This window comes from Pygoscelis adeliae, unplaced genomic scaffold, assembly GCF_000699105.1.
Source record: "Pygoscelis adeliae isolate BGI_AS28 unplaced genomic scaffold, ASM69910v1 Scaffold130, whole genome shotgun sequence".
Classification (NCBI taxonomy): domain Eukaryota; kingdom Metazoa; phylum Chordata; class Aves; order Sphenisciformes; family Spheniscidae; genus Pygoscelis; species Pygoscelis adeliae.
In genome coordinates this window covers 832,873-857,404 of record NW_008824031.1, presented here as the reverse complement: position 1 = coordinate 857,404, position 24,532 = coordinate 832,873, and the positions used below count along the sequence as shown (strand labels likewise).

The 24,532-nt window shown below is 46.7% G+C and overlaps 1 protein-coding gene across 1 annotated transcript; it reads left to right on the top strand.

Annotated features, from left to right (window-relative positions):
- Positions 1-565: 565 nt before the first annotated feature.
- ZBTB42 (zinc finger and BTB domain containing 42) lies at positions 566-2,077 on the top strand. Its single transcript, XM_009327593.1, has one exon. It carries the CDS (start codon positions 576-578, stop codon positions 2,004-2,006), a length of 1,431 nt encoding a protein of 476 aa, XP_009325868.1. The 5' UTR covers positions 566-575; the 3' UTR covers positions 2,007-2,077.
- Positions 2,078-24,532: the final 22,455 nt, after the last annotated feature.

Sequence of the window (24,532 nt, the reverse complement as noted above, 5' to 3'; positions counted from 1 at the left end):
CCGCATGCGGGGGCCGGGGGCGCTTCTCCCCACCCGGTTCCCTCCCTGCAAAAGCGCCTCTTCCCCAGCGCCAGCCGCGACTGTTTTGTTGTGATCCGGTGCATAACGACCGAGGATAAAGTTTAAATGTGCGTGTGTGTATGTGTGTGACACGGGTAATATGCTTTATTAAAAGATGCCCCGAGTTAGCGTTGCAGGGGAAACAGCCTGGGAGTTTATGCTTTTTTTTTTCCCCTCTGTGTGTGCTTTCCTCCTCTTAATTTTATTAAAGTGCTTAGTGGGAGAAACAAAGCTTGGAGGGGCTGCTGCTTTACTAGCTTTTGTTTACTTACAATCAAGTTTTTCCTGTTCGGAGCAGGTGCGAAAGGATGAGAAGCATGTTGTGTTGGGTTTTTTTCTCTCCCCCCCACCCCTTAATAAAACTATTACAGACAATTAACAGTAAACGTTATCTCCAAGGCTGTTTCTTTGGCTTGTGTTACCAAAAAGCCGATCTGTTTGTTACAGCTGCTAGGAGGCTTTAGTTTACAGTAGCATTCAAGTTTTTCCTGTTTTGAACAGGTTATGAAGGAAGAATGGAGTTTCCAGACCATAGCCGCCAGTTGCTGCAGTGTCTGAGTCAGCAGCGTCACCAGGGCTTCCTGTGTGACTGTACTGTTTTAGTTGGAGAAGCTCAATTCAGAGCTCACAGAGCCGTTCTTGCCTCTTGCAGTATGTACTTCCATCTTTTCTACAGGGACCAGTTAGACAAAAGGGATATTGTGCATCTGAACAGTGACATTGTCACAGCCCCTGCCTTCAGCCTGCTGCTCGAATTCATGTACGAGGGAAAGCTGGAATTCAACAGTCTCCCGGTCGAAGATGTGCTGGCTGCGGCTAGCTACCTTCACATGTATGACATTGTGAAAGTCTGCAAGGGCAAGTTGAAAGATAAAGAATTATGTTCGGAAGAGAAGATTAATGATGAGGCGGCTAGTTTGGAGAAAGCGGAGCATTTTCTAGACGCCGGAGTGCCCCTGGTCCACGAGTTTGACCCAGGAAACAAACAAAAATTCAGCGTTGCAGAATACGAGAGAGCAGCAGGCAAAGAAAAGGTCAGCAGTCACCCTGCCTGGTCCTCTGATCATATAAGTGTCAGCTCTGTGCCGACAGAGGCAGAACCGTGTGCCGCAGCAGCTGGAAAAACAAAGGCTAATGTCAATAGTTCCACAGGACCTTTGTCCCAAAGGTCTGTTAACCATCCCCTGGCTTCGAGTGATGTGGACTGTGCGCTGGATTTGTCTTTCAAGCCCGTGCCGGGGAGAGATTCCTTACCCCCCTCCTATGTCTTTGGACAGCTGGCTTCCGACAGCCAGCAGCAGGGTACCGAGCCACTTGTTAAAGATGAACAAGACTTGCTGTCAGATCAGGAGGACGGCGAAGCCAGGAGTCCGGAGAGTCAGCATTTTGGGAATTCAGCCAAAAGCCTAGTGACAGGGTTAGGACACATGTTCGCGGGGAATGGCAGCTCTCATGCCCGAGAGGAGGATGTAGATCAAGAGCGAGACGAGAGCGAGGACGACATGGATTCGTCGGACATCTCCTCCTCGGGCGTCCTCGTGCCTCCCGGGCATATCTGCATTTGCCCCCTCTGTAGCAAGGTGTTCCCGAGCCCTCACATCCTTCAGCTGCACCTGAGCTCTCACTTTCGCGACAAGGACGGCTCCCGGACCCGCCTGTCCCCTGACGGGTCCGTCCCCACTTGTACCCTCTGCGGAAAGACTTTTTCTTGCATGTACACGTTAAAGAGGCACGAGAGGACTCACTCGGGGGAGAAGCCCTACACCTGCGGCCAGTGCGGAAAGAGCTTCCAGTATTCCCACAACCTCAGCCGCCACGCGGTGGTGCACACCAGGGAGAAACCCCACGGGTGCAAGTGGTGCGAGAGACGGTTCACGCAGTCTGGGGATTTGTACAGACATATCCGCAAATTTCATTGTGGCCTTGTAAAGTCCTTGGTTGTTTGAGATGCGTGATTTTTATTTTTTTTTTTAATTTACATACCCCCCCCCCCACCCTTTTAAAACAAAACAGGAAAAAAAGGCAGCATCTGAATTTTAATTTTATTTTTTTTTTCCCCCCTTCCTTTATTTTATTTTGGTGATATTCACTTCAGGTATATGTTCTTTAAAAGATGCAGAGGTAAACGCTCCAGAGGCCTTTCAATGCAACCCCTCCATCTCTCCCCTTCCCCTGCCGCCCTCCCTTCCCAGCCCTGTCCTATAGGTCTTCTCTTGCGCACCCATGTTACATTATTAATGTGAAATGATCTAAGTAATTCTGCAATGATTTAGCATCTGTTTTCATGCTGGAAGTAACTTGCTTCGTGGTCAGGGGTTTTTTTTTTGGTTTTTGTTTTTTTTAGGGTTTGCTTTTTTTCTTTTTAATTTTGAAAAAAAAATCGGCAAATTCCAGAGAAAAATTTGGATTCCATTAAGCTCCCCTAATGCTCTGCGTGTTGCATACTAACGTCTGAAGAGATGAACTATGATTTAAATACATTTCAGTGTAGAGAAACTTGTCTGCATATCGCAGAGTAAGCGGCCGTACTCTTATTTTATAGAGCTAGACGAGACCTTAAATTGGCCCCAGTTGCAAAGGGGGTTGAGGATTCCTGGCTGCGTCTTTGGTACTGATCATTTTTTATTCTCTTTATTATATTAGAATAGTTCTGCAGTCGGTCCTAAAGTCTGAATGAGAAGCTTTTGCCTCGGGACTTGACTTAAATTTTCCCTTCCCACCCATCCTCGTCTGTGGGCTGACCTACTGAAAAGCTGCTTTTGAGCATAAAATGTGGACGGAAAAACTCTTTCTGTCTGCAGCGTATTCACTCCCGAAATGCTGAAGGATGCGCACTAGGACATACAAAAAATCGTATGATACGTGAATAACTCCCTTCCCATATCGACACCCAGGGGCTGATCCTGTCCCCCTTGCGGGGGGGACAGCAGCCCTAAAGCAGCTCCTGGGGTGTCTTAGTTCAAGGTAACTCATACCACGTGTGTTAGGAGATGCCCTGCTATCTTGTCCGAAAAGTTTGCTGCTATGCTAAAATAGGCAGCTCAGAATTCTATTTTATTTTATTTTTTATGAAGTTGGTGATTCCCTCTTGGCCAAATTCTGTGCAATCGCCGGTATTTCAAAGGGGCAGTATGAAGATAAACCACTGGAGGGAAAACATGGCCCGACTTTTTCCCCCATGTCCTACCTTTTCAGGGGAGGTTTTTGGGGTATTTTTCGGTGTTTTTTTTTTTAGTTGCTTTGTAAACTGAGGCTGCCTGTAACTCTAACCAGTTTTACTCCAAATAACTCAATTACTCGCTTAATAGAGCATCCTCTGGTCTGTGCATGTCGGTAAATATCAGATTATTCCCTTCCAGTCAAATTACCCATTCAAGGTACATGTACACGGGACTGAAATATAATAATATCTGAGGGTTTTGAATGTCGTTCTGCTGCGTTGGCGTTGCTTCACCAGCTTTCCTGACACTCCTGGAGTTGTTTTGTGAAACTTAAGCGTTTATTTTAAAATGAATTTGAAGCACTGAGTGAGATTATTTTAAAAAGTTGTGCTTAAAATGCTGTATTTCATCTTATGAAGAAAAAATTTCCCAATGCCTTCCCCCTCTGGTCCAAAAACTGAGCACTACCTACATAAATAATATGGGATTGATTTTTTTTTTTTTTAAAGTACTTGCTCTTTTAAAGAAAATCAGGATCTACTTGTTACAGCCTCCTCTTATTGTTTGTCTCTTAAACTATGAATGTACATGTAATGTGAAATTTTGCTTCTATTTATAGTTTTGGGTTTTTTTTGTTTTCAGTCTAATTTCTTGACTGTACAATATTTTTGCTGAACCTGTTACATATGAAAGTTGTGGGAGAGTACTGTATCTTGAACATAAGTGGCTTTGGTACTGTGGTCTTATTCTACTTAATCAGTTTTTTCTTCCTTTTTTTTTCTTTCTTGCTGTGATTGGAAATAGCACTGAACAAAATCTACTAAAATTAAGTTATTTTTCTTCCTACTAAAATTAAGTTATTTTTTTCTCCTGAAGATACTTGATATAGTATTTATTAGACTTTTTTTTGAAGTGGAATTATTACTGTTAATCTATTTCAAAACTAGTTAATTTACACTTCACTTTAAATTTTATAACAATGGGGTTTGCATGTTGAACAACATGTAAAGAGTTTAATGTAGAGTCAGCATTACTGAAGCTGGTAATCTTAATTTTGCATTCTTGTGACACTTTTTTTGCATTTCAGTCTTCAATTACTGTTCTTGTTTTTTTGGGTGTTTTGTTTTTTGTTTTTTTTTTTTTAGAAGATCGTAAAATAGGATGTGCCATAAGAACATCATTAGCATATGGAGCAGGGAAAAGTTGAAACAAGGTTGTGTCTGATCTTAGCCTAGAAATAATTCATTAAACTGATGCTATGAGCATGCTCTGTACTGCAGTGAATATGGGGCAAAAGTTTTTAAAAAAGAAAAAAAAAATTACTTTCTCATTCTTCACTACATCATGAACACGCTGTTCTCATAGTCTGGTATTTGTGTTCCCACTCCTCATAGCTTGAATTTCTAAAGTAAAAAAATGTTTGCACTTATTTTTGTTCTTAAGGTGACTTTTTTCGGCTGTCTTTCTGTGTGTGTCTCATATTTTTAAGTTGCAATAGCTCGGAGCATGTTTTCAAAATGGTTCATGGCTCTACAGAGAAGTACTAAAAACATTGCACACTTACGCTTGTCTCTTCATAAACTATTTCACTGTGGGGCTGTTACTGTCTCTGTAGGAGACAGTCCTGCTCCGCATTTTAAACACTGGATTTGTCTTCTACTACAAACAAATACTGTGAAGTTAATGTAAAAAAAAAAAAATTCATTGATATTTTTAATTGTTTTTAATCTTGGTGCAGTTCAGATTAAATATGTATATTTAAAGACACTAATTTTTGTGGGAGAGTTTTATAGTATACAGTATGTAGAAAAGCTATTGGAATGGAATATATTTTATAAAAACGTTCTATCACTGTTTTATAGTGAACTATTTTTTCTTCAGTGTTAGTGTAATACTGTTAGTCTAGATATGACAATCGCAGGAAGAGTGATTCAAGCTACTGTTAGCGCTTAGTTTTGCGTGGAGTTCTGTTTGCAACTGTATTGGTATGTGCTGTACAACGTGACAATCGTGACTAGGATTGTTGTCTTTATAAATTTACACAAAATAAAACATGCTAGAGTTGTAAGCTTGAGCCGCCTCCTCCTCCTCCCCCCTTTAGCAGAAGGGGTGTGGTGTTTGGGTTTTTTATTAATATTTATTAATATTAATTATTTTTATTTTATTTATTACTAATATTTTACAGGTAGTTGTGCTGCTTTTTGTCATTTATTATTATATACTCTAATAATTTCTTTCTTTTTCAGGGCCACGTGGAATTTTAGGCATGTGAGGAGCTGCCGTATGTCAGAGCCTGACCGAGCGTTTCCTTAGTCACTGGGCAGGACTAAAACCAGCACCGCTTCTGCATTTTCACCAGAGTATCTGGGAGGTTTGAACGGGCTCAGCTCTCCCTCCGATGCCCGGAGTGAGCTTTGGACCAGCCCTGCCCTGAGCGATGCTGTTTTACAGCCGCGGGCGGGTCCTGGGGACCGGGTGACAAGCCTGTGAGCGCAGAAGTGATGCGGCGTGCGAGGACAGTCCGGCAAAGGTGCCCGTGCCCGCCGGCATCCCGACACCGTTGGGCTGACCGAAGCCACGTTGGCTAACTTGCCTGAAGGGGTTCTCTTAAGTGCCGAAACTCTCCCAGGCTTGGGAGAGCTGAGGTCTGACCCAACTCCCGCTAACATCCGCCTTACAGCTTGGGTTGATTTGGCAGGAGCTGGGATCAGGAGGAAGAGGACACAAGCTGCCTGGGCCAGCTGCTGCTCAGGGGAGGAAAATAAGCTGGTGGGTAGGTTTGCACCTGTACTACGCACACTGTATCTTGTATTTCTTAATTATTTGGAGGCGCAGGATCCTGGCAGAATCAGACTGCCTTGAAATGGTGCTGGTGGAGGGATGGGCAAATTGCAGTTAATGCTGGTGTGGAGGGACAGCTCTCTTCCCTCCTGCTATCGCGTGGCCGCTTCTTTGCAATCGTCTGAAAATGGGTAGGTATTTCTTGCATTCAAGCATGTGTCCTGCCTTGCAGAGCTTGTGCCTCCATCCCCACCTGCGGGGAGGGCAGAAAGGTGCTGGAGATGTGCAGCGGTCCCGCTTTGATGTGGTGAAGTGTTAGAAAGTATAGATACTTTTTTTTAATTTCTACCATTGGGGGGTGGGTGTCCCTGCAGCTGCTTATTTGTGGGACTCTGTTTTCACTCTTTTCTGCTGTTGTGGATGTATGGAAGAAGATTGAAAGGTGTTTTATCCCCCCTGCCCCCAAAAATTAACTAAATGTGTCCAAATCTGGGTGCTGTGCTAGGGAAGGGGGATGCAAAAGGCTTTTCTTTGAGCGAGAGGGTGCTCAGAAAGAAGTGAGCTTGAAGCTAAACCTGGGAGGTGGATGGCTTGCAAGCAGGCTATAAATAACTGTGAGTAGATTGAGGAGAGCAGCCCACATCTACTCTGGCATGGGCATGCTGTGCCCATTTTCTTTGTTGATAGCAATTGCTAATGTGAATTCTGGCACTCCAAATCCCGATGCCTGTTGTTCTGATAACATAATTAAATCTTAGGAATGTGAAATGTAAAAAGCTTTGAGAAGAAACCAGGCCACTAAGCGGATACTGGAAAGGGGGGGTGTGGGGTGTGTACGTACCAAATAAGCAGTGGGATCCCTCTAGGCACGGTTCCCTGCCTGCCAGCTCACAGGTGTGCTGGGATTGATCCTGCCCTTCCCTATGGGAAAGGGGGTGACTCCCAGGAGCATCTGCTGTCCTAACCCCGGGCTGCAAGAGCTGTCGTCTTCCAGGATTACAGCACGTAATGGGCTCCTTAGGTTGGCATGGATCAGTCCTACCAGTGCCAGCAGCTTGGGTTCCTGCCACCCTTGCAAAGCCCGGTTCTCCTTGGGGTGAGTGTTGTGAAACGGTTTTATTTATTTTTAGCTTTTGTTTTGAAGTGCCTTCTGGAGGTGGTCTGGCCTTGGTACGCACAAGGGTGGCTGTGGATGTCTGGGTGCATCTGCCCATGTGTCACCAAATGCCACTGTGCAGCTGGAGACCACAGAGGAATGGCTTTTTCCTAGCTTGGGTGGTGGGGTGCGGGTTTGGACTGAGTGCCTCTCCAACCACTCAGGGGTTCATGCTGACCCATGGGCATGTCACCAGGTGAGGTCCCTGGCGCTGTTGGATCCTACGTTGTGGGAAACAGTGTGTGGATGGACCATATTTATTGCTTAAATTGGATTCTTGCAGGTGAAATAAGCCTCCAAGCCTGTTAACAAGGGAGGTCCCCCATGAGAAGTAGTTGGGGTGGAGAGGCGGAGGGATCTTTGTATTGTCCAGCTTGTTGGTAGTACTGTCACCATCCAGCTTCTGCTGGCGCTCAGGGTTGGATCGTGCCACCCTGAGCTTTGCTTGCTGGTGAGTACCTTTCTGTGCTGTTTTGCTGAGGAAGGCGCACAGCAGAACATGAAACAGCACCTGTTATCTGAGGAAATCAATGGCAGGTGTGACCCAGCAAAAACAGCCTATGTGGGACAAAGCTGGGCTCGAGTGAAATGGAGTCAAGCCTACGATGCAGTTGGTGTGTGAAAACACCTCGTCCTGGGAGGAGGAGGAATCGTGAACGGGGCTGCGAGCGACCTGCCTAGAGAACATTTTGTCTCAAATGACTTGATGTTTTGTGCCGGGGAGGACCTGGCTGCAAGTGCTGCAGATTGAGCAACTTTGTGCAGCAAGGTGTCTTTCATAACAACAGGACCGAGGGATCCTGGTTTCTTTTTTTCAAACGTGGGGATGAGCTGCTGCTTTCCAAGTGTGCACCCTCTGTCTATGCACCGTAGCCCTCCGCTATCTTCCTGACTAGCTCTTTTCATCCCAATTAAAAAAAGAAAAAAAAGAAGAAAAAAATTCGCTAATGCTGTTTAATGGGAAGAGAGCGAGCAAACACGTTGGTTATTGTTACCCGATTCCTGTTTCATAACAACAGGACCGAGGGATCCTGGTTTCTTTTTTTCAAACGTGGGGATGAGCCGCTGCTTTCCAAGTGTGCACCCTCTGTCTATGCACCGTAGTCCTCCGCTATCTTCTTTCTTCGTTCTTTTCTTCCCAAATAAAAAAAAAAAAAAGAAAAAAAAGAAGAAAAAAATTCGCTAATGCTGTTTAATGGGAAGAGAGCGAGCAAACACGTTGGTTATTGTTACCTGATTCCTGTTTGTTGTTCCCTCATACAGCTGCATGCTTCTGTACACAGCTGGCTCCTCTGCCCTTTCAGAATGATCTGTTGCAGAAAAGAAAAGTACTTGCCAACCTGGCCCAAAACCAAACAAAAACAAACCCACCCCCCAAAAAAACCCCTGTTAATATTCTTGGGCCTTGTACGTGCATCAACCTTGTGTGTGCCCTACCCCAGCAAGAGGAGTTTGGCACGGGCAGGGATGAAGGCTGGTGCTGCTGCCAGCCAAAGCAGTCTGCGCTGGGCAGCGCTGCCAGCGTTTTCCAGCGGCAGAGGGTGGGTTCCGGCATCCCAAGGGGTTTTGAAGCACTATACATTGAAGACCTTGGGACAGAATTGCCAGGAAAGGGATGTTATCAGTCTTAATAACATAGGAATTTGGGGAAACAAAAGTTCAAATGATGACCTTATCCACAGGTTACTTCTCCCTGGGGATAACTCAGCCCACACACTAGGTACTCTCTGTTCCCCAACCTTCCTTAGCTCTTTCTTTTTTTTTTTTCTCTGCTATCCAGGTGGTGTTACGAACCATCTGCTGCAGTGATTCAGCAGAATCCATTTAGTGCTTTCCCAGAGAGGCCAGCATCTGCCAGGCAAGGGGGAGACCGTGGGGAAGCCCGGCACATCTGCCGCCATGTCTGCGAGCGAGGTCTGGGGTCAGCCCCTAACGTCCTCCCGGCCACGCTGCAGGGCGCAGGTTGTGTGGGGGAGCACAGTGATCTTCACCTTCATCGTCGTGGCTTGTCTGGCTCGATCCGGGTGGTTAATTATCAAATGGCTGTTTTGGCTTTGGCTGTGGAAGGGAAGAACCTCCCTTGCACTTTGTAATGTTCTGCGGTGTCTGGTCGGCGCTTGGCAGGCACTGGGCTTCCTGGCTGGCACAAGATGGGAATGAGACAGTGCCATCTTCGTTCCCAAGGTCATACTGAGGGAGCTTGGACTCAAAAGCACAAGTGTAAAAATACAGTGTCTCCAAAGTGGGGGAAATAAGGGGCTGAATTCCCCTGTGGGGCAATAAGGCAGCTCTAGTCCAGCAGGATTTTGCAGAACAAATGCAATGCAGGGCTGGGCTGGGTGCAAGAGGCAGGCAGAAAGGGTGATGCCAACTCTGCCTTGGGTATCACAGATTCCACTCATTTGCCTTGGGGTAGGTCCTCGAGTGTGAGAATCACTTGAATTTTGCTCCAGGATGGGGGGAGGATGATCTTTCAGATAATGTGAAGAATTTCATTAGCAGTGCTGACTTCCCAACCTATTGGTAAGACTCGAGCTAATGCTTGGCAGTGACTGCCGGCAAATACTGAGTCAGTATAAAAAGTAACTACCTGGCAAGGTGTTTTGAAAGCCTGTACACATTTGAGCCTCTGGCAGGAAACATAATAGATCTTGTGTTCAAAAATCCATCACATCTGTGCAATAGGTTATGGCAATGAGCTCTGAACAAGGACCAGGAATGGGTCACGACATTTCTCATGTACCAGAAGCTATCTTTGTTTTACAGAGGGCCAGTGACATTTAGAGGAGCAGAAGCTTCTCTCTCCCTTACTTTGTAAATTAGATAAAAATATCTTGGTTCTGGTAGACCAGTAGTAGTCGCAACGACCAGGATTTCAACTCTTCTGATGTCTAATCAGCTGTCAGAAGAAGCTGGTTTCCTTTTAATTATTTCTTTAGCAATGCTCTTACACATAAGTTTTGTTTCTGAAATGTTTTGTAAGCAAACCCTTTCACCCTGCTGCTGTCCAAGAGCACACACACAGTTCTTGGAAGAGGATGGGAAAAGACCTTGTCTGGGCATTTGATCTGTCCTTCTGCTCCTGGGCAGGGCCAACTCACCGTTAGTTTTACCTGACAAACGTGTGTCAAATCTGCTTGTGGGAACCTCTTCAGGCAATCTGTCATGGTGCCCACCTGTCATGGTGCCACCTGCCTGGAAAGCTTTTTTCTCCCCCTAATTTCTAGCCCAGGTCATATGCTCTGATGCTTTTGCCTTTCCAGGTGGATAAGGAGGGAGTCTCTACCAACAGTGTGATGACTGAGCTGTAAAAATGGGCTTATGTGGGGAACTGACCCAACTTATAAACTAGACCTGGTTGCAGAGTCTTGGGCAAAGCAGCCAAGCTGCAGGACGAGCTTATTCTAAAACCACCTGGGTGTTTCATTTCATGGCCAGTAAGATACAGGAGGCCCCAGGGCGTAAGCTGCTCTCTGTAGGTGGGCAGCATGAGAAATGGGCCGTTGGGTCAATGCATGTAGAAATGCCTTCTGTAAAACATGCAAGGTTAGGACCTCAGTGCTATGTTTGTTCTTCAGGAAACTTTTAGGGACCTACATCTGCTTGGCCAGACATAGGCTGTGTTCTGTGGCTTGTCTTAGGCTTTTGCTTAAGGTAGACTTTTGATCTTTTTTTTAATGAACACTATTGAAATTTTTCAGGGGGAAAAAACCAAACGTGGTTGCCTTCCCTTTCTTGTAGCCTTCAAACTGAACCTCTGGTCCTGACTTCAGAAATAACCCAATTAGCCTCTTACTACTGGTACTAATTTTTCTTGCAATAAATCAAAAGGAGGGTGTCCAGATACATCATGCTAGGAAAAGGGAGGCAGGGGCCAGGCTACACCAGGGGTTATTGTGAGACCCGTTAGACTGGAGCTGGACCGGTGTAGGACGGTGTAGCCTGTGGTAAGTGAATGGTGTAGCGAACGTGGCGGTCCTTCCTGCGCTCTGCCCTGTAAGGTCCGAGCGCTTCAGCTGATGTATGTTGAGAGTATGGTGGAGAAACTCACTGCTGGAGAGGAAGGGGTCCGGTGCTGCTGGGGGACTGCCAGGAAACACCTGGTCTGTGAGACCTGGTGCTGCAGGTACCCGTATTTCTGCTCTGCTCCGGGCTGATGGAAGAGTGAAGCAGGATTAATGCCTGCTCACCGTCGTCCCCTGGTCTGGGCAGCGCTGTGTCTCCTGGTGCTTCTCCTACACCTGTCAGACAAACTTTCAGCTCCATGCCTCTGAGGAAGCATGGAAAGTTTACTTAAGCTCAAGTTTACCCAGGGGGTTGAGTTTTGCTCTAGCTGGGGAGCGGGTCTGAAGGAGCTCTGCCAAGCTGCTCGGCTGCCACCCAGTCCTAGTTTCAATGCCATGAAGCTGGAGCACCTACTTCTGTTCAGCTCTGTGTATCCAGAGGTGGTGCAGTCTCAAGCACCCGATGTTGCCTTGTCTGGACCTTCTCAAAGCTGGGGAAGGAAAGGAGCTGGAGTCAGTGATGCCATTCAGTGCAATAAGCCGGGGTGGCAGCACTTGCCCGGGAGGGATGCAGGCAGAGCTTCAGGCCTTTCAGAGAATTTTGGGACTTGAACTTGCTGTTCTCAACCTTACCAAATGCCTCATTGCCTAGCGTGCAGCCAGCAGTGTCTGCAGGTGTTCTCCATCCCCTCCTGCAAGGGCAAGATTTGTCCAAAGAGACAGCAAAGATGAAAGCCAGGCTCTGCACCCAGCGGATGAGGACAATTTTGGGGAGGGAGGAATCTGGGGTTGCAGACTTGAACACAAAAGGGGCGATTGGTTTTTGGAGTAAAGCACAGGGCTGTGGGCATGGCCTCACCCTAAAACGATGGTAATAGCGCTGCTGCTTCTTGTTGCTGGTGCTAACGGGTCCGAGGTGCTCTGGCTCCTGGTAGCACCGAGTTCTAGTGGGCCAGAGAAACTGCAATACTTCCCAAGTGCTGCATTTAACTCCTCACCGTCGGCAGAGTCAGAAACTCTTGTTACCTCTAAAATTAGGCTAAAAACTCACCCGAGACTTTCAACAACAAAAGCCACCTGTTTTATTGGACTCTTTTTTTTTTTTTTAAGCCTTGCTACTTGTAAAACTAGAATCTAAAAGATCAGACAACATGTTGTTCTGCAGTATTTGCAAACATCAAAAGATGCCAAAACTTGCTGAATGCTGCTCTGAAGTATGAGCACAGTGACTTTCTTGCAGTGTTTCACCATGCCTCCAGTAGCATACTGGCAAGTTCTTGCAGTGCTTTATTATTCATTTCAAATCAGAAGCTCTGGCTTTTTGTTCCATTTATTTCAAACCCAACAAAAAATGTCAACTGCTTTCAGAGTAAGGACATATAGATGATTTCTCTTAGAAAATGATTTTTCAAAATGTGCCTTTTTGTGTGTGGTTTTCCCCGTTTACTGGGTCTTCAGGGTATGCGATGTGGCTGTGTGCAGTTGATGGAGCACAGGGGAGTGCAGGGAGGTATCGGGAATGTAACTACAAAACCCAAATTTGTCCCCCAGGATGATGCACAGTCATGATATCTGGATCTCAATTCTTCTCTCGAGTTGACATATCTAAAAGCCTTGTTGCTAAAATATCAGTGCCGGGAGTTTCCCTAGGAGAGCCTGTCTCCACATCGTGACCTGGCACAAACTCCCTTAGCTTTTACAACTGCGTGGTGTTAAAGGGTTCTGTGGAAGAAAAATAGATGTAGTGAGAGCTCTTACTGCATCGCTGGCTTTTGGCACTGCAGCCAAAGCTGGCTGATTCAGTGGGTTTTAAAATGAGTTTAAAATACGGGGTTTTTTTTAAAGAATTTTTTTTTTTAAATCTGCTAAGGGAAGTATTAGATTTGCAGCCTTTCAGGTAAAAGTCTTCAGGTTTGCCATCCCCATAGATTTTTCACGTGCGGAGGTACCAAATCGCAGAAAATATAATGCACTTTCTATAGAAAGCATCTGGTTCGTTGGCCATATCCTGCGAAGCTCTGCCCCGCTGGGGCAAACTCCAGTGCAGCCGTGCAGACTTTTGCCCATGTAAAGGCTGTTGAACGGGCTCTGACGTTGCACAACTTCCAAGCGGGCACAACGGCGTTGGCTACCTGTGAGCCTCTCCCTCTTCCTTGTGTACTTTGAAACCCTGAGGGACGGAGAGCGGAGAATGAGTAAGTCATCGGGAACAGATGTTGCACAGTAGCAGTGAAACAAATATTTTGTGTTTATGCTACTTCTATTCAAGGGTGATGTTAACACCGATGCGTCTGTGTTAACTTGCCCTTTCCTCACCATAATCCCGCTGCAGAGCCATCGGAGCTGGTTACTAATACAAGTCTGCTTGGAGAGGGGTGAGCACTGAGCTCCTGAATATGTGCAGCTTGGTTCCTAATTCTGCAAAGCGCGTTGGTTATTCCCTTGCTTATGTGTCATTTCTTCCCCTGCCTGACCTGTTTGCTATCCCCCCGCTGCGAGCGGCGGTTTGCTTTGCATGAGGAGGAAAGACACTACCCAGAAAGACTCTGAATTTTTTTTTGCAGGGTTTTTTTTTTTTTCCAGAGGATTTTCTGGGTAAGAAGCAAATTCCCTGTTTTTTTTTCCTTTCTTTTCCAAAGAGACCTGCCTGTGTCTCTCTCCAGTCCTTTTCTCATAGACCTGATGGGCGTGGGGTGCCCAGCTGCCCCTCCATCCCCTTGTCCTCAGCTTGGTAGGCTGAGAAGCGCCCGCTTCCCCAGCCCTGGAGGATATTATCCCCGTGGCAGCATCTGGCTCTTGGCAGGCTCTGCGGGCAGCCGCACTGGCAGGGTTTGGAGTTCCCTTTTAGCTTTGTCGTGTGGTAATCTGTCAGTTGGCTTTTTGGGCTCCCTTGTTCTCCTGCATGCTTTTTCTTCTCGACAAACCTCTTAATTCGGTGTTGGTCAATTAGAGCTTTGAGAATGTTCCTTGGAATTGCGCTCCACAAGGCATTTCTTTTGCTTTGCTCCAAAAAAGGACTTTCAGCAAATCTTTATTTTATTGTAATAGTAGCAAGAGGGGGAAAAAAAAAGCTGATCAGGTTCCTAGTAGCTCAGTGGAGTCTGTTAGTGTCAGCGGACAGCATAATTTACTCAGCCGATTGTTCTGGCTCTGATTATTTACAGTAACCCTAAAAGCATTGCCTCCCTCCCCAGGAAGGAAGCACTGGTGGTTTTAAACAGCAAGAAAAGACTTTAAACAAACCAAGAGTAAAATATGAAACACCAGCCCTGCTGCTCCTCTTGAAAACGAGTGTGTTTGGGGACAGATCCTCAGCTGAAGTAAATCCCGCCTGTCCCCGGCATTGTGTCACTGCGCGCTGTTTCAAAACCGTCCCCCAAGGATATTACTATTCTTTTCTGCGTGTATGAATAAGCCACTTACAGTGCATAGCTGCTATATTACAATTTCCTAAGAGGTGCTGGCATCTGGAGAGATTACATTCCACTAGCCCCTGGGATGGAAAGAATGAGTACAAGAACAAAGAATGAAATCCACACTTCTGCACTCAGAAATCCGGTATTTGCCAAAGGGTTGGGGTGAGCCGGTAGCCGGACCTCGACATTGCTGGTGCCTGGTGCAACCTTCCCCTTTTCTGCCAAAAATCAGGCCGCAATGAACCATCCATAAAATTAATCTTAATACCACTCAGGCTGAACTTGGTGGGTGGGGGAAAAAAATCTCACCAGTGAACTTTGTGACACCAAAATGTGTGGGATTAACAGCTCTGCGATCCGGCGTCTATTTGCAGGACTGGCACGGTTCACGCCGTGGTCTTGGCAGCCATCGCGCAGCCCCGGCACCTTGCTCTGCAGAGACACCTTTCTGGGTGGGAGGATGATGTTGAACGCCTGGCTGCCTGCCAGCTAGCGTTGAACTGCCACGCAAATTGCAGTGTAGCTGCAAAAAATTGAGATCGCCCACTCCTAGCAGTCTGTGCCATCGGCTGTCTGGCAGGATTGATGGTTGTCACTACCGAACACTGCTGAGCTGGAGCCAAAATCAAATGAGTGGATGTCCTCGTGAGCCTGCTTGGGGGAAAAAAGAAAAACCTTAAAAAAACTAAGAACTTCTTTTCAGTTTAGAAACTAAACTAAAGAGGCTTGTTCCACTTCATAATTGCTTAGCTGGGAAGAGGGTGGGGAATTGCTGCATGCAAAAGTGGAAGGTCACAAGTTTTCAGCTGTCTCTCCTTGGTACTGTTTTGGAGTGGAGGGGACTCTAGCAGGGAGGAGGGAATATCTTTTCTTGCGCTAAACTGTCCCTGGGACCAGGAAGGATGTTTAACCACGGCCAGCCCTGATCTTAACAGCTGTGGTGTAACGCTGGTTGTGGCAACAGGGGACAGACTGATGTCCTTTAACATTTTTCCCGCTTCCCACATGGACACCCATGGGCATACTCTAGGTCACGATCATAGCGGTGGCCGATGCGTGATGGCAGTGAAGCAAGTGGTTATAACCTCCTTGGTAAATCATGGAATGGTTTGGGTTAGAAGGGACCTTTAAAGGTCATCCAGTCCAACCCTCTTGCAATGAGCAGGGACATCTTCAGCTAGACTGGGTTGCTCGGAGCCCCGTCCAGCCTGACCTTGAAAGTTTCCAGGACAAAAAGTGGGGACTAGGTTTCCTGAATCTGAGTGAGTGGTGTAACCAAAGGGTTTTCACAAAATCCTGGTAGGAATGTGGTGTTAGAGCCTGGTTTGGCTGTAATGGCTGGATTGAGCTAGATCTACACCAGCAAAGCAGAGATCAGACCCTAGCCTCCTGTAGCCCTAGCATGGGGTCTGCTCACCTTTCAGTCTCCAAATTGTTCACAAAACAGACAAGAAGCATCTGGACCAACGTATCCTGAAGGGTGAGAACAACCTGGAGAACGGCGTGCATTAAACTCTGCTCCTTCACCTCTTGCAAGAGGGACAAAAGGAAGGAAAGCAAGCCAGAAAGGAAGGAGACGTACTTCCTTTTCTCCTCTATGTTGAAAAAAAATGCTTATTCTTCTGCCTGCTTCCCCTTTCCTTCCCTCATGTCCTTAGTGTGGCAAGACGCAGAGAATAAAAAGTGTTTTTCTTGACTGTGTGTGTCAAGTCCTTCTCCTGGGATGGAGGTGCTGTGGTGGTGCTGCTCCCTGGGCTGTGGAGGGCTGGGTCTGGTCCTGCCTCTCTTGTTATTCCCACTGGTACTGGTAATTTATTTTGGGGGGGGGCAGATCTGAACTATCCAAACAAAATCCATGGGCTCTGCTAGAAAAATGGTGCAACATATTCTTGAGTAACATCAACAGTTGCGATGCTGAAGGATGTCTTTGAGCCTGCCTGAGCTGAGGAAAAGCCTCCTGCCTGGTGATGTGGCCTCTCTAGGACGCGTCCTTACATTTTCTTCTAGTGTGACTTGAGGGGACCGATCCTGGCAGTGAAGGTGGGTAGCGCTGTGGGGAAATCCTAGTGCCTGTGGTGGGGAGCAGTGAGGGGACAGGGGCACACTTCTTTCTGTGGCATTAGCAGCACCTACGTTGCTTGTTCCTGGGGGGTACCAAGTCGTAGAGTTAAAATGCATGGTATTTACTGGCTTGGCAGATAGCAAGACCATAGCTATGCATGCTGCAGAAATCCGTGTGCTTGTGATCTCGCTAAGATGCTGAGCACCAGCTGCATAGTCCTGCCTAGTACAAAACGAGTAGAGAAATCAGCCAGAAGGATGCAATGGCAGCAGCAAGGCAGGGACTGCGCCCCCTGCCCTGCAGCCCAGCACTTCTTTGGGGTCGTACCCTCCAAGAGACGAATCCCTCCCTGCTGCCCCAGGCAGGGAGGTGAAGCTCTCCTCTTCCTTGGGAGCTCCTTCCCCACTTGGCCAGCTTCTGTGCAGAAGCACAGAAGCACCGTGCCAGGCCAACACCACCATGACTTACAAACCTAAATTACTCACGTAAGTCAAGTTCTCAGTTTGGAGGCTACCTAAACAGTGTGTTTGAAAAAAATGCTTCCTACCTCCCTGAGTAGACATTTCCTCTCTGTGTTGGCTTCAGGAAGGATGCTCGCCATGAGCCACCTCCTTCCTGACTGCGGCCCCAGGTCCAGCCCAGCTTTGCAACCCCATGGCCACCTTCAGCCTGAAGGATCCTTCCATCGCTTCTCTGCTTTAGAGAAAACGCCTGGGCAAGCGTGCAGAGGATTAACTGGCCACTTGTTTGTATCCCATCAAAGATGGTACTTGGTTTGGTTCCTTCTCCCTCCCTTTTCTCTGTTAGGTCGGGTGGTATCTTTATATTAAGCAGCACAAGAGAAGAATGAAGATTTAAACTCATTTAACCTTGAACATAGCCATTAGTTAAGCAATTAAAATTAAAGGGTGAGTTAATGGGCAGTGTCAAACATTCGGAGAAACATCTGTTGTAATAGAAGTCTGCCTTTTAGCTGATGAATAATTGATCCACTGTTCATCAGCACCTAAGCCCAGCCAAGGCAGCAGCGCCAGCACTGCCAGAGCATCTTCAGTGCCCCCTCCTCAGCCGCGAGATCCAGAGGAGCAGGAGGACCTGGCCACCACCACTTGAAGATGCATTAGGAAAACCACCTGCGTTGCACCCCCTTGGCTGGGGTCATCCCTGTTGGGTCTTTTGCTTTCCTGGGATCAGACGTGTTATTTCAGGTCTATAGGAATCAATGGTCTATTTTTAAGTCTTTGTTAATGCATGTGTGGATGGATGTGGTGTCTGTCTGGACACTGATAGCCAGGGAGGTAGATGACTCAAACCGCTTTGAATTGTATCACCAAGCTAAATTAACTTGCTTTTTGGCAGGCAACGGATGTGAGTGAACGTCTTCACTAATGCATTGAGGGCAATACAGTAAATATTGACCGGAGTTTGAGGGGTAAATAGCAGAAAGCATTTGTCTCTCGGCTGTGGTAGAACCAATAATGCTGAAGTCACTTCTGCAATACTGTCATCTCCCACAGAAAGCCCCCTCTCCCTAGAATAACAAACAGAAAAAGATATTTGGATGAAATCTTGGGTCCTGTGAAATGAAGGAGAACTCTGCTATTCCCATCAGTAGGACGGGATGTTGCCCTGCAGCGCCTGGCCCTGCAGACCTACCTGGGAAGCGCTTCCACAGTGCAGAAAGCAGCGATAGAGCAAGGCGAGACGGCATGGATGCACTCCCTGTGCGAGCTGGGTTTCGGCCAAACCGGGTTCTGTGTGGGGTTGGGAGCACCTGAACAGGGTGGGGTGATAGAGGAGGGTCTAGTCCTCGTGCCGAGCTCTTCCACGTGCCCCGCTGCTGAGGCTGGGCTGCGAGAAGTGCCAGAGCAACCCAGAAACCAAATTAAGGGCATGAAACATTTGTCGCGTGGGATGTGGGAGAAGGAAACCTGGGTCACGGAGGATTCTTGACATGCTGTTTTGCATATTGCCTCTTAATCCCTTAAAAATAGTAGGCCTGTTGTGCGACTCCTCAAACCTTATGCGTGTACAAAGCTGTGCAACAAACTCAAGTGAACCAAACCCAGTTTCTTGCTCCAGCGCAGAAGGGATAGCTGGTTATTATGAAGCCAAGATGAGCCCCCCCCCCAGTATTGGGGTGTTGTGAGCACAGGGGTCTTTATAGAAGGCAGCTGGGAAAAAGCGATGGGAGGGAAACAGAAAAAAAGAAGGAAAATGAATTTGAAGGTATCTCGGAGGCAAATGTTGACAGAACGTGGGTTCTTCCCTCATCCTCAGGCTGAGTCTGGTCATGTTTTTACCCTTTGAGGTAGGAGGCAATAATACCCGTTTGGCTATTTGTTAGAGAGAAACGTAACAAAAATCACCTCCACACTCCTAAAGAAACCAGTTGTATTAATATTTGGTTTTCATATACTCATCCCTCTTTTTTTTTTCCTCTGGTTTATCTGCAGAATTTGTGCAACAGTCCAGGTTTCGTTTAAAATCACGTTAATCTGTACTTGCATCATAAGCATAAAGAAAGGGAAATAAACTGGGATGGGAAAATTATCTGCGTGTCTTCAGCTGGTTTTATCTGACAACAAGCAGAACCTGTAGTTGAGTTTCTTCCCTCATCTCCCCCTCTGCATGCAGAGGCTGCCTTAGCATCTGCCCGCACTTCTGCTGCTGCTTCAACTTCTTCTCTGCTTCTTCAGACTAGAGCAGCTCTTTTCTCGATATAAAGTTGTCCCTGGATTATTGTCAAGTGTTTGATGCCTTGCTCCACTTCTACCTTTCATTAACTCATCAATATTGTCTTTAATGATACGTGAATGCAAACAGACCTTGCTTTGAAGCCTGTGTACAGCAGGCAACAAATTTGGCTTGTTCTGGAGCTCTTTGAGGCGAGTTGTGTATAAACAACATTTTAACTGCTGAGGTTATGAACGTGCATAACTGCCCATCCGAATGTGTGTGGGACGTGTACAGAAAAGATGTTCACATTGAACTTAACATGGAAACTTTTTTAAAGCAAAGATAACTGTGAGGATGGATGAAGTTGAAAATTTTTTTATCGTAGAGGTATTTTGTTTGAGGAAATGAGACCAGTTAAATAAGGAGATTGTATTCAAATCTGTAATTTAGCCAGTCCAGCTCCCTCCCAAAAAAAGCACCTTTTTCAAACTTCAATAGCAAAAAATACCCTCAGAAACTCAAAGAAAATCTCAAAACTCTGACTTTTGAAATTTACTTATTTCTATGTTTGGCTATATGGTAGAGACAAAGGTGTATTTTTTTACTTTATCCCGAAAATGCATCCCCAAAATAGCTTCATCTCAACCACAACTTCAGCATTGTCCCTGTGGTGATATGACACTGTTTCCATCATAATAGCCTGGTTATATTTTCTTGCCCATAAACCTACAAAAATCGTAATTGTACTTTCTTTCGCCCAAATATTTTTGCATGAAGGATCTGTGAAGAAATCTCCGCTAAGTAGTTTAGCTGAGGTTCATGTTTATTGACTTAAATGGAAGCAGATTTGAACCTCAGGAAGGCTACTGCCCTTCAGATAACTTCCCCAAACACCACATTTTCATGTGTAGTAGCCAGATATTTTCTGAGCTGACTTCTTTTCAGCCCTTCTGTTTACATCTACGGATAATAAATGGGGATTTACCCCAGAGCTTTCTTGCCTCTGACGATCATTTTTCCCCCACATGCCACGTCTTCTCAGGGAAGGGAGCAGGTTATCTGAGGATGTGGGTTACAGGAACAGCTATTTTAGAAATGTGGAGTTTATGCACGTGAATACAGGATAGCGGGGAGCCGCTGACTAATCTGCTGTAAGCTTACCCTGTACATTGTTACAGAAAAGGATTTGGGTGGTAATGCTTAATTTTTAATTGCATTTTTATTAGGATTATCAGCTGGTTATTTCATCCCTGTCGGTAGTGGCTGGGCAGGGAGGAAGGTGAGCAGAGCTGTGTGCACAAGGGCGTCCTCTGCCTTGCCTGGTCCAAACAAACGCTGCAGCGCTCTGCCAGTGGGGACAAACTTGGTGTCTCTGCCCAAGCTTCCCAAAGCCCAGATACAGGAGTCATCGCCCGAAGGAAGGAAACTTTCCGGGAGCCCTGCGGAACGGGCTCCGCTGCTTCCCGACCTGCCTGCTGCCCTTTCCACCCAGCACGCGCGGGTCTGCGCCCTGGGAGAGGGCTTGGTGTGGGCACAGCCAGAGGTGCATGGCTTGCTGCTGCCTGCACATGCGGGGAAGAAGCAGGTGGAACTGGGAGTGATGGCTTTGTTGGCCAGTGTCAGCCATGCGAATGAGCTGGGGAAACTGCACTGATTTGACTTATTGGTGGGCAGCTTGCCTTTTTTAAAGTTGTCTTGTTTCAAAAATGGGAGAAATACTGTGTTTGGAGGCCTGATATGGGGGTGCTTGGCATAGCTGGTGCTCTCTTGGCTCTTGGAAAGGCTGGGTTTGGGTGCATGTCCTCTTTTACAAGGCTGCTTTTGGATTTCTTAAGGAAATGACAGGTGTGCTCCACCCTGCTCCATCCCTGGGGACCACCTCTGCCACAGGCTGAGGGTTGAGCACCTATAAGGAGGTGGCAGCAGGAAAAGGGGGCCTGAGCCTGGACCCCCCTTGCTATGGTGTAGCCACATCCAGGGCCCTCCACCCCCTGCCCGCAGGCTGACGTGGGCTGTGTGGTTTGAAGCTGCCTGTTGTGTTGCCGTCACAGCTTCACTCCCATGAGAGATGGACCTGAAGCCGTTCAGACCAGACTGGGCTGGTGGGCTTGAACCAACTTCTGTCCAAAGCTGCTTATGCTCCTTAGCAAGAGCAAAGCAGGGGCACTGCCGCCTTTCCCTTCGTCCTTTGGGCTGACTTTTCCCAAGGTGCCGTCAGAGCCACCAGCCCCTGCAGATGCTTGGGAGGAGAAAGTGGAGTTGGGGAGGGAGGAGGAAACCTCTTCACATTGCAAAGACATCCTAGAGATGCTGCTGGGGCAAGTCAGAATAACTACTGCTTCATTTCAAAATAAAAGAGGATCAATTTGGCATTTTCTTCTGAAAAGCTGTTTGTGATGTTAGCAACTACCCAGGCAAAATAAAGGAGAAAGGTACAACTTCCCAAGCCTTGGGGTTCTCCTCCTGCCAGCAACTGACAGCTCCGCTCTGCCTGTCATCTGCAAACGAGCTGAATTACTCACCGTAACAACTGTTGGAAGAATCTGTTTTTATAGCCTAGAAATGGGGGTTTGGCCTTGGCCTTTTTTGGTAATCTGTTTGGAATTTGGTGGTGGTGGTGATCTACAGTTGTTTTAAGCTGCTGGCAGCCCACTGGTCTTCACGCAATGGCTCGGTGGTCTTGGGCTGTTTCCAGTTCTGTGCATTAAACATTGCTTTCCCATGATGCAAGGAAAAGGATGCAGTCGACGTTAAAAGGCAGAAAATTTAAACCTGATGAAAGGAAATGCTTTTCCACACAATTAGCCTTTGGGATTTGTTACCACATGGAGCTGCTTAGGCCAAACATTTAGCACATCTTTGGGGGAGGAAAGGGTATCTGGGGATTTATATGGTAAACATTTTCCGAGGGAAAAGATTTGAATTCAAATGAGGGGTCTGAAGTTCAGAGCAGGAGTCTCTGCTTCAGTTTGAGCAATTAAGATGCTCTCTGGACTGCAGCAAGATCTTGAATTGCAACCTGCAGTCCCAGGTGAGCATCACAACTACCGGTTACACCGTTAGCCTGCTTTTATAACTGTTTTTCCTACCACCAGTTCACCCAGCAGCACAAACTTCCCCACCGGAGGAGTTTCAGCAGCAGTACAGTTTACGTTACCTTCCTCCCTGGGGCCGTACCAGCACTACGATGGACTGGGCTTGATGGTTTTGTGCGTGGGTGGCAAAGGCATTAGTAGCTTCCCCCATCGCTTCAGCTGATGCGTGACTTTGTGCTGCGGGAGAGGTCAAAATCTACCTTCCATTGAGACAGGAGCGAAGTACGGGAAGTTTTGTGTATGAAATAAGCTCTGCTGGACGGACTGTCAAGGCTGAAGGCTGGAGAAAGCCCTCCTCCTGGGAAAGGTTTCTCCTGGCTGCAGCCTCGCAGGCGCTGGCCCCTGAAGAGCCACCCGAGCTGGAGTTTTAGCGTGGTTGTTATGGACATGGCATCCTCTAGTCACCTTGTGTTGAAATTAATGTGGCTTTTTACGGTGGGTTTTCCTTTCTCTTTTGTTTTGAGAATGCCAGGACCGTTTTTAAAATACAAAAAATCCCCCCTGGGTTTTCCAACTCCCCCTGAAATTACAAGCCCTTCATTTAAAATCCTTCTTTTATTATTAGTTCGAATCTCACCTGACAGTCTGCATTTGCACCCAGGATTTTCATTCCACTGGGTTTGTTCCAGTGCACCACAACATACTGCACAACGAGGCAGTTAGCTGAAAAGGGGGCTTTTAGAGGCCATCTTTCAAACCAGCAAAATAAAACCATGGCAGAGCAAGACACTGTTGCCATTATAAAGAAGTGTTTGGGTACAAACACAAATCTCTGCAGAAGTTCCCTCGTTACTGGTGGGAGGGAAGGCACTGCTGCGTGTCTGGGTTATACATGTAAATGTAATGTTGGATCAATGGGAGCACTCCGGTACTTAAGCATGTGCTTAAACTTTCTGCTGGCCTCCATCCTCCGGGCTGTTGTGTGAGGGTGCCTTGGACCCAGAAACGCCCCCGCGATACCCCAAGAGCTGGCGGGAGGACAGGGGCTCCTGCTTGTGCCCAGCAGCCTGTGTGCAGAGAGCCCCTGAGGCTGAAATTCAGGATTTTCGCCAAATCCTGGGAGCTCCTGCCCGGTGGGAGATGGGTGCTGCAGTGGGGTGGGTGCTTCTCCGCAGCGCAGCAGAAATGCACAACAGCCCCAAATTTCCTCCTTTCCTTCCTTGTTGTCTACGATAACGATTACAGCACATGAGGATTTAGAAATGTCCTTTATCTGATATTTGCCCCATATTCTCTGTCAAAATTACGTCCCACATAATGTATAATGAATAGGTGATTTAAAAAAAAAAAAAAAGACACTATTGGGCTTGTCTAAGTCCCTGCCTGCCTGCAGGCATATTTTAGATGTTTATTGAGTGGTAATAGCATTGCAAAAGCAGGGGGGAATAGTTTTTGTCACTACTTTGTCATTTATATTACACAATTGTCCCTATGTGAACATTTTCCTCTTATCTTTTGTAAGCCTTGAAACACCGTCTAAGCCTTGGCTAAGCCTTGAAACACTGAGCCCTGAAACGTCTTGAAGCGCTGCAGATTGAAAGTAGAAGAAAGCAGTTTGTCTCTCACTGATGACCCAAGAGCATCCTCTAGTGTATCTTTAAGGTAGTACTTACACGTCCCCTGCCTGGTTGCCTTGCGAAAAGTGGTATTGTCAGGGCAAAGGAGCAAAAACCCTGCATGAAGTTCGTGGTAAAAGGCAGCACAAGATGCTAGCTAAGGAAGTAAAAGCAAACACAGGCAGTAAGTGATTGCTCCCATTCAAGGCTGGCTTCAGGAGGAGTTAAGACTGAAAACCCCACGGGGCAGAGCCTTTCTATTGGGCAGTTGGGTAGCTCTCATCTATAAAAGTCTAGCATAGTTGAGAGCCAACCGTTTCATAATATTACATATTTTTAAGTGGCCAGGTATAATAAAAATGGAAGACTTGCTCCAGACAAACACCTTAAAATGAATTAAAATGCATATTATGTGCTTATAGATTACAGTAATGTCTGTAAGGGGCGTGTTTTGAGTATAAATGTATTTTGCTAATTAGAAAAGGTAAGTGAAACCACCTTTGAGGTTGTGGGATTTTTTCTTTTGCCGTGAAAACCTACTTTATATTTTCGGTAACAGTAG

Excerpts from the sequence above, each read along its gene's own strand:
- ZBTB42 (XM_009327593.1), top strand. The coding sequence starts at position 576 with ATGGAGTTTCCAGACCATAGCCGCCAGTTGCTGCAGTGTCTGAGTCAG.